Raw genomic sequence first — 16,135 nt, 5'->3', positions numbered from 1 at the left:
CTGTCATTTGAAGGAAAGTTGATGGCTATCTGGTGGTGAGATTTATAGACTTAATCTCTGTACAAAGTGTTGTCCTCTGTCCATTGTTTTAGTGTTTGTATTTTCTGTATGTGGACCATACAGATAAAGGTTAGTCTGATGGAACATGAGGAATTCATGGGATTATTTAATCAATGATATAACTAATATGTCTGTGTTTTATCTGCAGGTTCTTGGAGTATTGCTATATATAGTATGTGTATAACCTGGGATGTAATGGAAATCCTTTAACATTAATTTAAATCCACGTGGTAACAAATTGGCCAAATGTCAGTAGTTTTGTATTGTGTACATGTTATGTTTTCCTTATTGTTTTGTATTCTGCAGCTGTTGAGAAAAGAACAGAAGTGAAGAGACACCCCCTGCTTATGTTTTTCTTCCCCTAATTACAACTAATGATTTGTTTGTTTGCAGGAGTAAGTGGCCGTCCTAGCAGAGAAGCCAGGTTTGGTATCACCTGTTGAGTCCTGGCCAGAGTAAAACTTAATGTTCTTTTTTGTAGTACTACCCACATGTGTTGTTTGGTTATACTGGGGATAGTAGTTCAGTGAGTCACCAGACTGAACAAAAATGCGCATTTAGGTTTTTGGTTTTTGTTTGGAGCTCCAGTTAGAGTTGATAAGAACTCTTTTGTTTTTGTTTTGTTTTTTTGGAAGTGACTTTGCGCTTCCTGTGAGACTGTTGTGAATGGGCCCATGTATGTCTATTGTTTGTCTGTACTGCCATATGTTATATGTATCTAAATGTTTGTGCAGCGATTTTGAACACAGCTGAAAGCAATAGAGTGATCTATTTAGATCATTCTATGAGCTGTATGTATAGTTGTATTACCTGTATGTATGGATGGCTCAGACTGACGTAGAGTTCTGTGAGTTGTATGTTGGGTTATATGACAGATAAAAAATGTAAAAGTAACCTGCCTGCATTGTGAAAATTTATATATGATATGATCTAAAATGTGATGTACTAAATTGAATCAAATTGGACAGATGGTAAAAGAAAGTTGACATGTTTTATACTCCCTCTTGCTATAACAGAAGTATATACTTTTATTGATATGGATGAGATACCTGAAATATGAGCCTTATAGTATTTAGCAATAAGAGTAGAATGACTAGAGACATATAGGAGGACAATGTGTGTTTATCTTGTTTGTTCTAGAACAGAAATCCTCAGGTGCTGACTGGGCAATGTTACTACAAGAAGGTGTTGGATTTACAAAATTAGAGTGTGACATTTGTTACTTTTGTTTCATTCATTTAATGAAGGGGTGGTGAAGAACAAACAATATAAAGAGATACAAGAGCCATCAAGGACGCTGCAAGTCATGATATTCTGCTCTTGTGTGACTGAGACTGAGTTGCTGAGCCCACCCCATACAGCTTGAATGTTTGTTATCTGCTATGGTCTGTCTCTAACTCCATCTTCAGCAAAGTGCAGAGAGCAGATGAGCCTGAAGAGGCGACAACCTGAGATGACTGTCTGCCAAGGTGCCAAGATGATGGAGAAAGATGACCCTCACCCGACACAGCACTGCCACAGAAAGGGGCTCTAGAGTCTGCACCTCCAGCCATACCTGCACCCCCCTGACCTGAGAGAGAGGAGGGGGAAGGACTGAGACAGACCAATCAACTTGCAAAGACTGTAACAAAAGAGACTTTTAACAACTAAAGAGACATTTTTTCAATGCTATGACTGATAATCCAGCACACCAGTCTTTTCCAGTTTGGGTTTTTAGTTCAGTCAGTGCCGAGGTAATTTCTGTGATAGACAAATAAGAAATAGTGAAATACACTATTTGTCCTACAGCAACCTCATGTCCATTATGGACCAAGGGGAGGGAAGTGTCATTACTGATATGTACTTGTCATGGTCTCACGTTTAGTTTATTACACAAAGGTTTAGAAACAGGAGGTGAAGTATAAAATGAAGAGAATAGTATGTGAATAATTACATGTTCAAATGAGGATGATACCAAATCTATGACATCACAAATAATGTTTTGTAACTTCCTTAAATCACATCAATAAGACAAGGGGTGGAGTGTAACCGGATGGGTTTATTTCAGATTGTTAAAGTGTCTTATTCATGTGATAGGAAGGAATGTAGTGTTTTCATGTCTTATTTGTATCTATCTATCTATCTATCTATCTATCTATCTATCTATCTATCTATCCATCTATCTATCTATCCATCTATCTATCTTAGCTGGCTGTGTAAGTGGGATTGGTTTGTATTTAGCTATGTGCATGGGAATAGGTAGATGTATTGTTATGTCAACTGTTCGGCCATAAACCTCCCCAGTAGTGTCAACATTGGAGGACACAGTTGTTGTTATTGTCCAAATGCATGTAGCTGAAATTGAACAACCACATTTTGCTTGATAAACATGTACAAAGCCTGGGAAACTTCCATTCATGGTCATCAGTGGTCTACATAGACATTTCTGGAAGCACATCACCCCCCACCCAAACTTACTATAAAGATCGTGGATATGTAGCTTCTAGTCAGCCTCAGCTGGGACCATGGATGGAAGGTGCCCAGCACCCTGTCATCGAGCGAGATGGGTGTATATTAGTCCATAATATACAATGGGGCTCCCCATTTCATTGTGGAAGGAACATCTATGCATCTGTACCATCTGTAACTGCAGCTAAGTATTGTAATAAATCTCTTATTTTTTCTATAAATCTGTGTGGTTATAGCCTTCTCAGACTATTATCAAAAGCAACCGGTTACACTATCCCATAGGGACTAATAGTGCCTGCACAGTGCTTACATGGTGCCAAAGAGTGACCAAAGAGCGAAACCATTTGCCGGGTGACATACTATCCCATAGGGACTAATAGTGCCTGCACAGTGCTTACATGGTGCCAAAGAGTGACTAAAGAGCGAAACCATTTGCCGGGTGACATACTATCCCATAGGGACTAATAGTGCCTGCACAGTGCTTACATGGTGCCAAAGAGTGACCAAAGAGTGAAACCTTTTGCTGGATGGTATACTATGTTTAATCCCACAAAGGTGAAGTTACGTTTTGGGATAGTAAACCGAAAGCTATCTGAGTTGAGCCTGATACACTTGCCAATCTAGCTGTGTCCAGGCTATATTGTCAAGTATCTTTATTCCAGACCTTTAATTGAACTGTGATCCAGAGTCTAAAAGGCAGTGCTGCATTTTAGTTATATGAGCATAATAATGTTGTGCCTATACTAGCGCAACATTATTAAAGGGGTTGTCCAGCGTTCGGTATTTTTTATTATATTGCTGCTGGTGCATACAAAACAATAAACGTCCTATGCTTTCCTCTCCACGCTCCCCCAGTGTCCTTCTCTAGTGTCGCTAGTGTCCCCTGCTGACTGCAGAGCCTCCACTTCCGAGACAAACTCATCTCGGGAGTGACAGCCCATTCAGCCAATCACTGACTGAGACGGGACAGCCCTGTGGCCGGTAATTGGCTGAGGGAGCTGTAATTCCCAAGATGAGTTTGTCTTGGAAGTGGAGGCTCTGCACTCAGCGTAGGACACTGGCGATACCAGAAGAGGACACCGGTGACACCAGAAAAGGACACCGGTGACACCAGAAAAGGACACCAGAAGAGGACACCGGTAACACCAGAAGAGGAAAGCATTGGATGTTTATTGTTTTATAAGCCCCAGGAGCAATATATGAAAAAATACCAAATGTCAGGCAACCCCTTTAAGGTTAGTAGATCCATTATCTTTTATTCATATTTAAGTTTGACCTATGGTGGTAGACTATTGGCACCCCCCATTAGTTTTTACTTTTGCAGGTTTTCTTATTAAAAAAAAAAAAAAAAAGCAAAGCAATAGAATTTTATTGAAAATGAAATTTATTTTTGATCAGAACAGAAGTCGGTGAGACAAGTGAATTCACAATTCATAAAAGGACAGATAAGACTTTTGTGGTTTTATTCACATGCTCCACAGAAACATTGAATTTTATAGAGAAAGTAGAATTAAATATGTGTAATTACAGTCACATTAAGATTTGCTTCTCATAAGACCATTCAGATTTTTCTGTATTATAGAATTTCTCGTCAGCTGTTTAATAGCTCCAGCTGCTCCAGCTACCAAAACCTCCTAAACCCCCACCTAAGTCATTTCCACCTCCTACACTCTGTAGGTCTCCTCCACTCCATTCATATCCATTTCCTCCACCCCATTGCCATTCACTTCCTCCACTCTTTAGGTCTCCCCATTGCATTCCACTTCCTCCACTCTTCATGTCTCCTCCACTAAATTCCCATCCACCTCCACTCTGTTGATCACCTGAACTCCATTTATATTCTGAATTACCGCTATTTTGTCCCATATCACCATCACCTCCTGAAACGGACCACACAGTCATTCCCTCTCCATTACCTCCTGTCATCTCCCATTCAGTACTTTGTCCATCAAAACTCATCCCTGACATAACTCCTCCATCTATGTCAAAGAAACCTGCATCGCTACCAAACTCCATGCCTGCTTCACTAATATCATCCACTACTGCATAGCCAAAATCAATCCATTCGGAACCTTGCTCTTGGAAACCTTCTATCCCTAAAGTAGATATCCCTTCAGCTACATCTACATCAAATCCACTTTCATAGCTGCCTCCTGCTATCTCACCTATGGACTGTTCTGCTACATCTACCATTTGGCCTCCTTGAAACCCTTCAGCTGACACATCTATTATTTCTATTTCATCAAAATCAATTACATATCCAGATACATCGCCAACAATGTTGTCCATATCTATGCCTTGTTCCACGATATCCGACAGTGCCTCAACAAAATCACTATTAGTGATTATGTCTTCAACTACTCCTGAAACATAATCTATTTCCAATGCCTCCTCAACCAGTCCTTGTGCTACATCATTAATGGCATCATTTATGTTTGATACTAATTCTTCAGCTACCTCAATCATGTCAAAGTTATCCAATAATTCATCTATCCCCTCCGCCATTCCATCTATTATATCACTTATTTCTTCTGTTAAAGAGTCCATATCTAAAACATCTACCATATCAAACATATCCCCAAGATTTCCTGTTATAGAATCAACTAGGTCTTCGGGTATTTCCATAATGCCATCGATCATTCCATAATCAAGAATACCATCCTCAAGAGCTCCAGGTATTTCCATAAGACCTTCTATCATTCCAAAGTCAAGCATATCGTTTCCAAGAGCTCCAGGGATATCCATAAGACCTTCTATCATTCCAAAGTCAAGCATATCGTCTCCAAGAGCTCCAGGTATATCCATTAGACCATCTAGCATCCCTAAGTCAAGAATATCATCTCCAAGGGGTAGTGGTAATCCACCAGTCAAGGGGTTTTCTGTGTCTTCTGCACCACCACCACCGAGCATACCTCCAAGCACGTCTATAGGTAAAAAGCCTGAAAGGGAACATTTTGAAAGGAATTAATATATAAATGAACTCTAATAGGTCAACTACACACAAACTGTAAGAAACCTACTGCCAGCCATTCCAACAGCTGTGTTCAACAGGCCAAGAGCCATCTCAAATAATGGACATATCTGTAAAAAAAAAAAAAAAGATTAATATGTTAGTATGATTATGATTATGTTGGTTGTAGCCGGTTTTAAAGGACACACACATGACACCCGTTTTTGGGGTTTAAAACACAAAATAAAAGGAGTGTAGGGTTTCTGGCATGATAAGGCGGAACAGTAACCCGTCAGGAAAAATAAACACAACGCCGACACTTTTTTGACGGAAGCACATTAGTAAACCAGCCCCGATATGTCTCCAACATGGCGCCTTTAAAAAGTACAACTCATCCTGCAAAAAACAAGCCCTTATCTGAAAATTCTGTGTGAAAAAAAAACAACAAAAATGTCAGCTTCCTAAAGTTCTAAAATAGCCTCAAGGGGTTTAAAGCATTGATCGAAAAGACTGATGCCAGAATCATAGCTAGACTTTGGTTAACCTCGGATAATGATTCAAAATGGCTTCTTGGTATCCCAAAAGCAAAAGTTAGACTGACAAAAATGATAGTAAAAGTTTTATTGGCTTCACAAATAACTTTTTTTTTTGTACTTACAAGACCGGGTGCCATTCCATGGACCATGCCTTCTCCAATATCAAGTACCCTAAAACAAAAAGTTATCAATGAGTACGTAAACAGTAACTATTATTACTACCTAGATAGTAAAACATCTTTCCACCCCTTACCATATACCCTAACCTAGAACCCATCTCTATGATCTAGAACTGAAAAACTACTTACAAGCAGTGGCTTCTGCCTTGGTGGACAGGGTCGTATCATGCATTACATTTCTAATTGTCCCCCTCCTCTGTTAATAGAATGCAGGCTGCTATACATGGGTATATACAATGGGGAAAGACACCCCCCCCCCCCAATCTTCCATGTTTAATTATTGGACTGATCTTACTTTAAGGTTTAGTCACATTCAGGTGTGTCCTGCTTGGAGAGGCTGATGGCTCTAGCTCCAGAACCTGTTGTGATTGGATGCTCCCGATTTAAAGAGGATATCCAGCTCTACACTGGCCACTTTCTTCCAGAGACAGCCCTTCTCTTGTCTCCAGTTTGGCAACAGGTTTTGTATCTGATTTCCATTGAAGTGAACGGAGCTTAGTATACTATAATCAATACTTAAATCAACAAACTCAAAATAGGATCTTTGGAAGCCATAAGTAGCCTCTGAGTCTTACGCCAAGTAACTTACATCAAGCCCTTCATTTTGATTCCGGTAAAGATAGCTGCACACTCGTCGACTACCAACTGAGGGCCTGAACCATTATCCTCTATAAGGACCTTAAGCTCGATATCAACTTCAACAGTTGGGAGAAGGTCTCCTAGACCCCTATAAAGGAATAATAATATGATAAGAAAACATAATATATAGTTTAATTATTATTGATGATGTCACGATGAATGGGAAAATGCCTTCCTGACTAATGGATTGCCCGCTCAGCCTATCAGTGACTGCATTGGCGTCCCGCCCCAGTCACTAATTGGCTGAGCGGGCAGTCAATCCACCAGGTCATGACATTGGCTGCAAAAAGATCCCAGAGCGGTGATCTGGAGAGGCACAGGGAGAGGTGAGTTAAGCTTGTTTTTATGTACCCCCTGCCCATGCCTTCTTAAAAAAAAAAATCCCCTTGAAGGACTTCTCCTTTAATACACCCTTTTAGGATGAAACCACAAATACGTAACCAAAAACAAACGCATTCTATGATGAAGGGCCAAGGATCAGCCCCTAACCAGATTTCCCTTATGCCGGCCGATCGAGTCTTATGTGTGCGCATTAAAATCATTGATAGTCACCCGCACATCTTACTGTGTAAGGCTATGTTCACACTACGTAAAAAACACGTCCGTATTTCATAAAACCGTCTGTAGTTGCGCAAACTACGGCTGTTATTTGTGAAATAACAGCCGTAGTTTGGGCAGCTACGGCCGGTTTTATGAAATACGGTGGGTTTTTTTTATGTAGTTTGAACATAGCCTAAACTTCTATGTGAGGGTAATTTGATGAAGTTTGTCGTCCGCACTAACCATCCAGGCTTATAAAGGCTTTCCAATCAAGCACTGATCTCACTGGTCGGCACTCACTTGCAGTGAAAGTCAGGCCATGTAAAACGTCCCATACTTCCCTACCCAATTTATGGCTTTTATTCATGTAAAACGTCCCTTACTTCCCTACCCAATTTATGGCTTTTATTCATGTAAAACGTCCCTTACTTCCCTACCCAATTTATGGCTTTTATTCATGTAAAACGTCCCTTACTTCCCTACCCAATTTATGGCATTTATTCATATTATACATGTATAAAAAAAATCTATTTACCCTCCTTCACCACCTACGCCAACCTTGGCTCTACATTCAATCATAAATCCAAGCCCTTCTTCCATTGGGGTTATTTTAATAGATGGGAACATAATATCAATGGCTCTGTAAGATAAGATGATTAAGGTAAGATAAGTCCCATATTGTTTTTTCACAATCCAAACTGATGAAGATTCTACATACATTATTGTGAAATAGAGAGAGAGAGAGAGAGAGAAATAATAGATTTGTATATTACTTCTATTTAAAAAAAAAATTCATCCAAAAAAAAAAAGTCATCCAGTACTTATCAGCTGCTGCATGTCCTGCAGGAAGTGGTATATTCTTTCCAATCTGACACACTGTTCTCTTCTGCCACCTCTGTCCATGTCAGGAACTGTCCAGATCAGCAGCAATTCCCTGTAAAAAAAAAAACTCTCCTGCTCCGGACAGTTCCTGACATGGACAGAGGTGGTAGCAGAGAGCGCTGTGTCAGACTGGAAAGAATACACCACTTCCTGCAGGACATACAGCAGCTGATACCGGAAGACTTGAAGTCACTTGCAAATCTGTAAGGCTGCGTTCACACTATGTATATTTCAGTCAGTATATTTCAGTCAGTATTGCAACCAAAACCAGGAGTGGATTAAAAACACAGAAAGGATCTGTTCACACAATGTTGAAATTGCGTGGATGGCCGCCATATAACAGTAAATAACGGCCATTATTTCAATATAACAGCCGTTGTTCTAAAATAACAGCAAATATTTGCCATTATATGGCGGCCATCCACTCAATTTCAACATTGTGTGAACAGATCCTTTCTGTGTTTTTAATCCACTCCTGGTTTTGGTTGCAATACTGACTGAAATATACTGACTGAAATATACGTAGTGTGAACGCAGCCCTATAGAACTGTATTGCACCATTTAATTTAAAAAACATTTTTGTTCTCCAGAGTACCCCTTTAAAGATGTCTGATGTTAATATGCAGAAAAAATTAAAAGGAAATAAACAGAAGATAAAGTTAAAGGGAATATGTCACCTTAATAGGCTGGGTTCACACTATGTATATTTGAGGCTGTATTTGGTCCTCATGTCAGGTCTTCATAGCAACCAAAACCAGGAGTGGATTGAAAACACAGAAAGGATCTGTTCACATAATGTTGTAATTGAGTGGATGTCCGCCATATAACGGTAAATAACGGCCATTATTTCAATATAACAGCCTTTGTTTTAAAATAACAGCACATATTTGCCATTAAATGACGGCCATCCACTCAATTACAACATTATGTGAACAGATCCTTTCTGTGTTTTCAATCCACTCCTTGTTTTGGTTGCTATACAGCCTCAAACATACGTAGTGTGAACATAGCCTAAATGAGGGCAGCATAAACTAGTGACAGAAATGCTGAACAGATCGGTGTATTACCTTAATAATTAAGTTCAGCTGTTCTCCTAATATGCAGGAGAATAGGATTCTTGCCACACCCCTCCCCCGCCCTCCAGCTGCTGATTGACAGTAAACTACCTATACAGAGCATGGATAGATAACTGCCAATCAGCAGCTGGTGGGCGGAGTTTTCTGCTTCTCATAAATATTCAGGACTACTGGGCTCATGCACATAATGGAGAGGACTACTTATTGTCCATGTTATTCAGGAGGACATATCTGCATCAGCTGCACAGAACAATGTAAGTGATACATCATTCTGCTCAGTTCTCTGTCTGTCTATGGGAAAATGACTGTGCACACCTTATAAAACTTTAAAAAATAATGTTTTACAATGTATGCACACACATTTATTTTTTCATAGACTATAATGTAGCACATTATTAGATTATACCTATTTTACTGTCATATTTTGCTTTTACCATAGGCTATATTCACAAGTAAAAAGAAAAGAAAGAGAAGACGTCCGCTTTTTTTTTTTTTAATACGACGTCCATTATTACCGCATTTTAATTAACCTCAATGAAATGCATTGAAGTCAATGGAATGACGGACGCCCAATGCACACAGTGTCTTAAATAACGGGTGTTGTTTGCGCAGACGTCAAAATCAAGATCTTGGCAACTTTTTGTGAACCTCTTTTGCAAAGAACGGACGTTAATTTTTTGTCATTCATACACATTTTTTTTTGGGGGGGGGGGGGGGGGGGTGTTTACTGTCCTTTCAATGTCTTTACTAAATTCAATTAAAAAATTAAAAACTGCATGTGAACATAGCCTTATAGTGTCCTTAACATGCTTACACAACCAAATAAATGAATGTGTGAATGATGCATTCTTATGAAGGTTATGGTTTACTTGGTTTAAAGAGGACCATTTTATATGCTCTGGTGCTCTGATTCCAATACTGTGTTCATTTTGATTCTACTCCCCCCCTCCATTTCCTGGTTGGTTGATTATCTGCACCCTTTCCTAAATAGTCGGAGTGGTTGGAACCTATCCTTCTAATGATGATAGGCTCAAAAGGGTATAATTATAAGGGGGTCATAGGGGGTGTAAATCAGGCTCACACCTTCCTGAATCTAGCATTCACATCCCATTTAAAATAAAGACCCTGCCCATCTATGAAGTGCCGATAGTAAACTAAATAGTAGAATCCATGTACTTTGCCAACATGGTGGGGATGAAGGCTCATTTAAAAACAAAGGAGTAAGGACATGGTTCTTAAGTAAGTGGAGGGGGAGGTATTGGTGGACAATGTAAAGCTATAATAATATGAAGAAACAATATAAATACATTTACAATATTTACATGACTTATTATGTGTATTTCATAATAGTAACAATACTTACCCAAGTCCTGTGATTGTGTTTAGAATACCTCCCAACATATCTCCTGATAACAAATCACCACCAAGAAGTCCTTCTAACAAATTACCACCAAGTATATCTCCTAGCAAATCACCACCAAGTAGACCTCCCACTATTCCATCTTCTCCAAGAATTCCTCCTAATACATCACCACCAAGTAGACCTCCCATTATTCCATCTTCTCCAAGAATTCCTCCTAATAAATCACCACCAAGTAGACCTCCCATTATTCCATCTTCTCCAAGAATTCCTCCTAATAAATCACCACCAAGTAGACCTCCCACTATTCCATCTTCTCCAAGAATCCCTCCTAATAAATCACTACCAAGTAATCCTCCCAATAATCCATCGTCTCCAAGAAGTCCATCTAACAAATCCCCACCAGCTAGACCTCCTATTAGCCCATTGTCTCCAAGAAGTCCCTCTAACAAATCGCCACCAAGAAGTCCATCTAACAAATCACCACCAGGAACTCCTCCCAATAATCCCTCATCTCCAAGAACTCCTCCCACTAATCCTTTGTCTCCAAGAAGGCCTCCCAATAATCCATCCTCTCCAAGAACTCCTTCCACTATTCCCTTGTCTCCAAGAAGTCCATCTAACAAATCACCACCAAGTAGACCTCCTATTAGGTCATCGTCTCCCAGAAGTCCATCTAACAAATCACCACCAAGTAGACCTCCTATTAGCCCATTGTCTCCAAGAAGTCCCTCTAACAAATCGCCACCAAGAAGTCCATCTAACAAATCACCACCAGGAACTCCTCCCAATAATCCCTCATTTCCAAGAACTCCTCCCACTAATCCGTTGTCTCCAAGAAAGCCTCCCAATAATCCATCCTCTCCAAGAACTCCTCCCACTAATTCTTTGTCTCCAAGAAGGCCTTCCAATAATCCATCCTCTCCAGGAACTCCTCCCACTAATCCCTTGTCTCCAAGAAGGCCTTCCAATAGTCCTACCACATCAACACCAAGAGCTCCACCCACCAATCCCTCACCTCCAATAAGTTCTCCTGTCAAACCAACACCAAGAGTTCCACCTACTAGTCCTTCACCTTCAAGAAGTCCTCCTGTCAAACCAACACCAAGAGCCCCACCGACCAATCCATCATATTCAAGGAGTCCTCCTGTCAAACCATCACCAAGAGCTCCTCCTACTCCACCTACTAGCCCTTTACCTCCAAGAATTCCTCCTGTCAAATCAGCTCCACCTACTAGCCCTTCACTTCCAAGAAGTCCTCCTGTCAAACCAACACCAAGAGTTCCACCTACTAGCCCTTCACCTCCAAGAAGTCTTCCTGTCAAATCACCACCAAAAGCTCCACCTACTAGTCCATCACCTCCAAGAAGTCCTCCTGGAAAACCACCACCAAGAGCTCCACTCATCAATCCATCGTCTCCAAGAAGTCCCTCTAACAAATTGCCACCAGGAAGTTCATCTAACATATCACCACCAAGAACTCCTTCCAATAATCCATTCTCTCCAAGAACTTCTCCCACTAATCCTTTGTCTCCAAGAAGGCCTTCCAATAATCCATCCTCTCCAGGAACTCCTCCCACTAATCCCTTGTCTCCAAGAAGGCCTTCCAATAGTTTATCCTCTACAAGAAACCCTCCAAAGAAATCTCCATCAATTAATCCTCCCACTACTCCCTTATCTCCAAAAAGTTCTCCCAATAATCCATAATCTCCAAGAACCCCTCCTAATGGATCGCCACCAATAAGTCCTTCTACCACATCAACACTAAGAGCTCCACCCACCAATCCCTCACCTCCTGTCAAACCAACACCAAGAGTTCCACCTACTAGTCCATCACCTTCAAGAAGTCCTCCTGTCAAAATAACACCAAGAGCCCCACCGACCAATCCATCATTTTCAAGGAGTCCTCCTGTCAAACCATCACCAAGAGCTCCACCTACTCCACCTACTAGCCCTTCACTTCCAAGAAGTCCTCCTGTCAGATCACCATCAATAACTCCATCTAATAGTCCATCACCTCCAAAAAGTCCTCCGGTGAGTCCTCCGGTCAATCCACCAAAAAGACCACCACTTTTTTTACCAGTTTCACCTTTTTTCCCACCAGTTGTGTGTTCTGAATCTTTGGGGTCTTTATGCTTGCTGTTATGCTTGCTCCCTCCTACTATGTCACCTATTCCACCCTTTTTTTCTTTTCCCTTTTGTCCCTTGCTATTCTCAGCACTGGCTGCACCACCAGCAGAGTTATGATCACTTTCTATAACAGTATTTTCTCCAGACATAACCCAGTTTGAAGACTCAGAATTTTCATATCCTGCTTTAGAAGACCAACTTCCACCACCAGCACCACCAGCACCACTACTGAAAAAACTCTTTCCCCCATCAGCTACACTCCAGCTGAACTCTTGTGGTTCCATAGATTCAAAGCTGTTTGATTGCCATTGTACATCAGGCGATCCTTCAAATGTCATAGCCCCATCTTTCATGCCTGATGAAGTCCAGCTGGTGGATTTGCTCCAGGTAGTTCCTGGTCCCTCAAACACCATTGTTCCATCTTTCATACTGTCAGACATAGTCCAACTAGAGGATGCTACAGATTTGCTCTTAGAATTTGGTGAGGATTTGCCTGTGGGTAAAAAATAAAAATAAAGTACTATTTTTTGAGTATTTAAAGGTCTGATAAATTTCCAAATAAATCTATTAAAATAACAACAACAATAATAATAATAATAATAATAATAATAATAATAATAACAATAATAATTCAAGTTTGACTGCAGTTAAGTATCATACCTTTCAGCCTTAAAGGGGTACCCCGGAGTAAAACAATGTTTTAAGTCATCTGGTGTCAGAAATTCCTACATATTTGTAAATTACTTAACAAGTCCAGACTTCCAGTACTTATCAGCTGCAGTATTTCCCACAGGTAGTGGTTTATTTTTCCCAGTCTGACACAATGCTCTCTGCTGCCATCTCTGTCCATGTCAGGAATTGTCCAGAGCAGCAGCAAATCAAAATAGGAAACCTCTAGTGCTCTACTGACTCAAACAGAGGTGACAGCAGAAAGTCAAACTTAAAAGAATACGCCACTTCCTGCAGGACATACAGCAGCTGATAAGCACTGGAAGACTTGAGATTTTTACTTTAAATAGAAGTAATTTATGACACCATTTTAAAAACGTTTTTTTTCCCTCCAGAGTACCACTTTAATACTCATGGTGGGTTCAGGTTCTAGGACTAGAATAAGGGCCACAATTTTGATGGGAGTTTTCATGAAGGGTTGTACAGTGAGCCCTCCCATTTTTTATAGGTCCCCTTTTTAAAACGAAACTGATCGCAGTAAGTCTGATTTTAAAACTCATAGGAATCACACGGGATTATGGGGGAAGTTTGTGACCAGCTATATACTGTACACTGGGCTGCTCATATTTACAGACCCCCTTCCATTAGATATCAATAGGGCTGTAGGACCATAACAGCTTTTACCTATTGTGTCAAGGTGGAGACCGTGCATCAGTACTCAATAGAGTGCTGCTGTCAAAAGTGCTAGAATAGAGTGCTGCTGTCAAAAGTGCTAGAATAGAGTGCTGCTGTCAAAAGTGCTAGAATAGAGTGCTTTTATATGGTTTTATGTCTATAACTCAGAGTACAGTTCCTTACTTGTCCAGGACATTGCTTCAGCTGGAAACACCTTTGCTGCAGGTCTTGCAAAGACAACATTATGAGACAGAATGGCAAAGCTGCAAAGAAGCAGCATTTTCCAGAAGAGCGTCATCCTTTGGCACTGGAAGATAATATAATATAATAGTAGCATTAGTAACTACATGAGGTTATAATAAATTACATACAACGTGTGTTTACCACCTTTAGAGTTTTGAGAATATCCATGTTTTTTATTTAATTCTATGTTAAACTAATTATATGTAAATGTATCACTTCAGAGCTGCATTCACAGTTCTGCTTTTTATTACTGGAACCCGAAATCAAGGATGTTACCAGACACATCCCTTACAGTAGATCTCAGTTAATCTTCTGTAATACAACAGGTGATATTTGGATCAAGCTTCAATGAATTCAAATTATTAAAGCAAACCTTCTGGAGTCAATGAACAAGCAAGGGGTGATACCAAATTTTAGCTCAATTGGTTGTGTGCACATTCATTTCTATATAAAAGATCAGTGGCTGTGGGCAGCTTACACCCTCGGTTCCAAGTATTGAAAGCTGTGATTCCTATGTTAAGTTATATGAAAGGCAGTATATTCAATTTGTTGATGTATATATTTTTTCTTCCTCTCCATGCTCAGCGGTTGGGTGGTTTAGAATCAGGCATATGTATTAAAAACTTGGAGTATATGTATATGAAAATCTTTTGTTATGTGTCATATACTGGGAGTATACGTATATGAAAATCTTTTGTTATGTGTCATATACTGGGAGTATATGTATATGAAAATCTTTTGTTATGGGTCTTTTGTAGGGAAAAAAATCCATGAGATAAATAAAGTTTAAATAAAAAACAAAATATTTTGATGGACCTGTCTGACATGTTGAAAGTTTTAACTTAACTAAAAGAAAGATAAGCCTGGACACAGCTTAGTGTGATATTCACAGTAAGGAAACCATTAATGTTGATGTAAGGAGAAAAAAGTCACTGATGAGGATTTAACCTTGTTTCCAGTAAGTGTATACATATCATTTAAACAGCTATGTGAAAAAATGACTAGATATCACTAGATATAACCCTATATCTATTCCTTACCAGCCACTAGTAACCCATCTTACCTTGTTCAGTCTTGGAGTGGTGATTTTCTTTACGTTTAGAGAGAAATCTTATTTCTTCCTCCTTTCGCCACTGAGGATGCAGCTAATGGACTGTTCCTTTTATACCCATAGATTGTCGGGGATTTCAAACAAATAATCCCAATCGATGACAGAGAAGATTATATCAGGACGCAGAATTGTACTCCGCAAGGAGTCCAAGGTAAATAGTTAACAAAGTAGAGTGCAAATAAGAAAGTGTCAAGAACTTGGATTGTCCTTTCGACTTCCAAATAAATAACTGAACCCATTAAACTCAATGAATACACTCAATGTTATTATGATTAACAATTTAAAAATGGAATTTTGAAAATCCTAATTTTACAAGTACATTGTTTATACGCATACAGTATGCTAATTTACAGTATATAGCGGCAATGATGCTCTCTGTTAACATGAAGGTCATAGGTGAACACTGGACCCAATCTCTATTCTTCTTCTTCATGACCTTGTCTACAAAGGGTAGACAAGGTCAAGACTGTAAACGGTCCGTCAGGCCTTGCTGTATTGAAGTAGAAGACAACAATTATTTTGTATACCTTGCTTTGATTTATTGATCAGGTTGATATTTTAAAAAAAAATTATGGTCAAAGTGAAGTTAAATTTCACTGGCCCTTTAAGACCACCTCTGTATAATTCTCTATACACA

At 39.7% G+C, this 16,135-nt stretch overlaps 2 protein-coding genes across 2 annotated transcripts; both read right to left on the bottom strand.

The window, feature by feature from the left end:
- Positions 1–3,953: 3,953 nt before the first annotated feature.
- Positions 3,954–9,380, bottom strand: LOC138772631 (keratin, type I cytoskeletal 9-like). Its single transcript, XM_069953155.1, has 6 exons — positions 9,302–9,380; positions 7,888–7,992; positions 6,763–6,900; positions 6,117–6,165; positions 5,529–5,589; positions 3,954–5,447 (listed from the first exon to the last, which is right to left on the bottom strand). Exons 2-6 carry the CDS (start codon positions 7,977–7,979, stop codon positions 4,108–4,110), a joined length of 1,680 nt encoding a protein of 559 aa, XP_069809256.1. The 5' UTR covers positions 7,980–7,992; positions 9,302–9,380; the 3' UTR covers positions 3,954–4,107.
- A 1,289-nt stretch (positions 9,381–10,669) lies between these two features.
- LOC138771889 (uncharacterized PE-PGRS family protein PE_PGRS24-like) lies at positions 10,670–14,442 on the bottom strand. Its single transcript, XM_069951892.1, has 2 exons — positions 14,328–14,442; positions 10,670–13,293 (listed from the first exon to the last, which is right to left on the bottom strand). Exons 1-2 carry the CDS (start codon positions 14,440–14,442, stop codon positions 10,670–10,672), a joined length of 2,739 nt encoding a protein of 912 aa, XP_069807993.1.
- Between the last annotated feature and the right edge of the window lie 1,693 nt (positions 14,443–16,135).

Source organism: Dendropsophus ebraccatus, chromosome 14 (assembly GCF_027789765.1).
Source record: "Dendropsophus ebraccatus isolate aDenEbr1 chromosome 14, aDenEbr1.pat, whole genome shotgun sequence".
In the NCBI taxonomy this organism is placed as follows: Eukaryota; Metazoa; Chordata; class Amphibia; order Anura; family Hylidae; genus Dendropsophus; species Dendropsophus ebraccatus.
The sequence above is the reverse complement of the archived record's forward strand: the minus strand, read 5'-3'. Positions and strand labels throughout refer to the sequence as shown.

What these genes read in the sequence shown, in the direction of transcription:
- LOC138771889 (XM_069951892.1), bottom strand. Translation starts at nt 14,442, where the DNA reads ATGACGCTCTTCTGGAAAATGCTGCTTCTTTGCAGCTTTGCCATTCTG. An exon ending in TGAAGCAATGTCCTGGACAA is followed by an intron (nt 13,294 to 14,327) that starts GTAAGGAACTGT and finishes TTTTACCCACAG; the next exon opens with GCAAATCCTCACCAAATTCT.
- LOC138772631 (XM_069953155.1), bottom strand. Translation starts at nt 7,979, where the DNA reads ATGTTCCCATCTATTAAAATAACCCCAATGGAAGAAGGGCTTGGATTT. An exon ending in ATCAAAATGAAGGGCTTGAT is followed by an intron (nt 6,166 to 6,762) that starts GTAAGTTACTTG and finishes TTTTTGTTTTAG; the next exon opens with GGTACTTGATATTGGAGAAG. An exon ending in AGCTGTTGGAATGGCTGGCA is followed by an intron (nt 5,448 to 5,528) that starts GTAGGTTTCTTA and finishes GTTCCCTTTCAG; the next exon opens with GCTTTTTACCTATAGACGTG.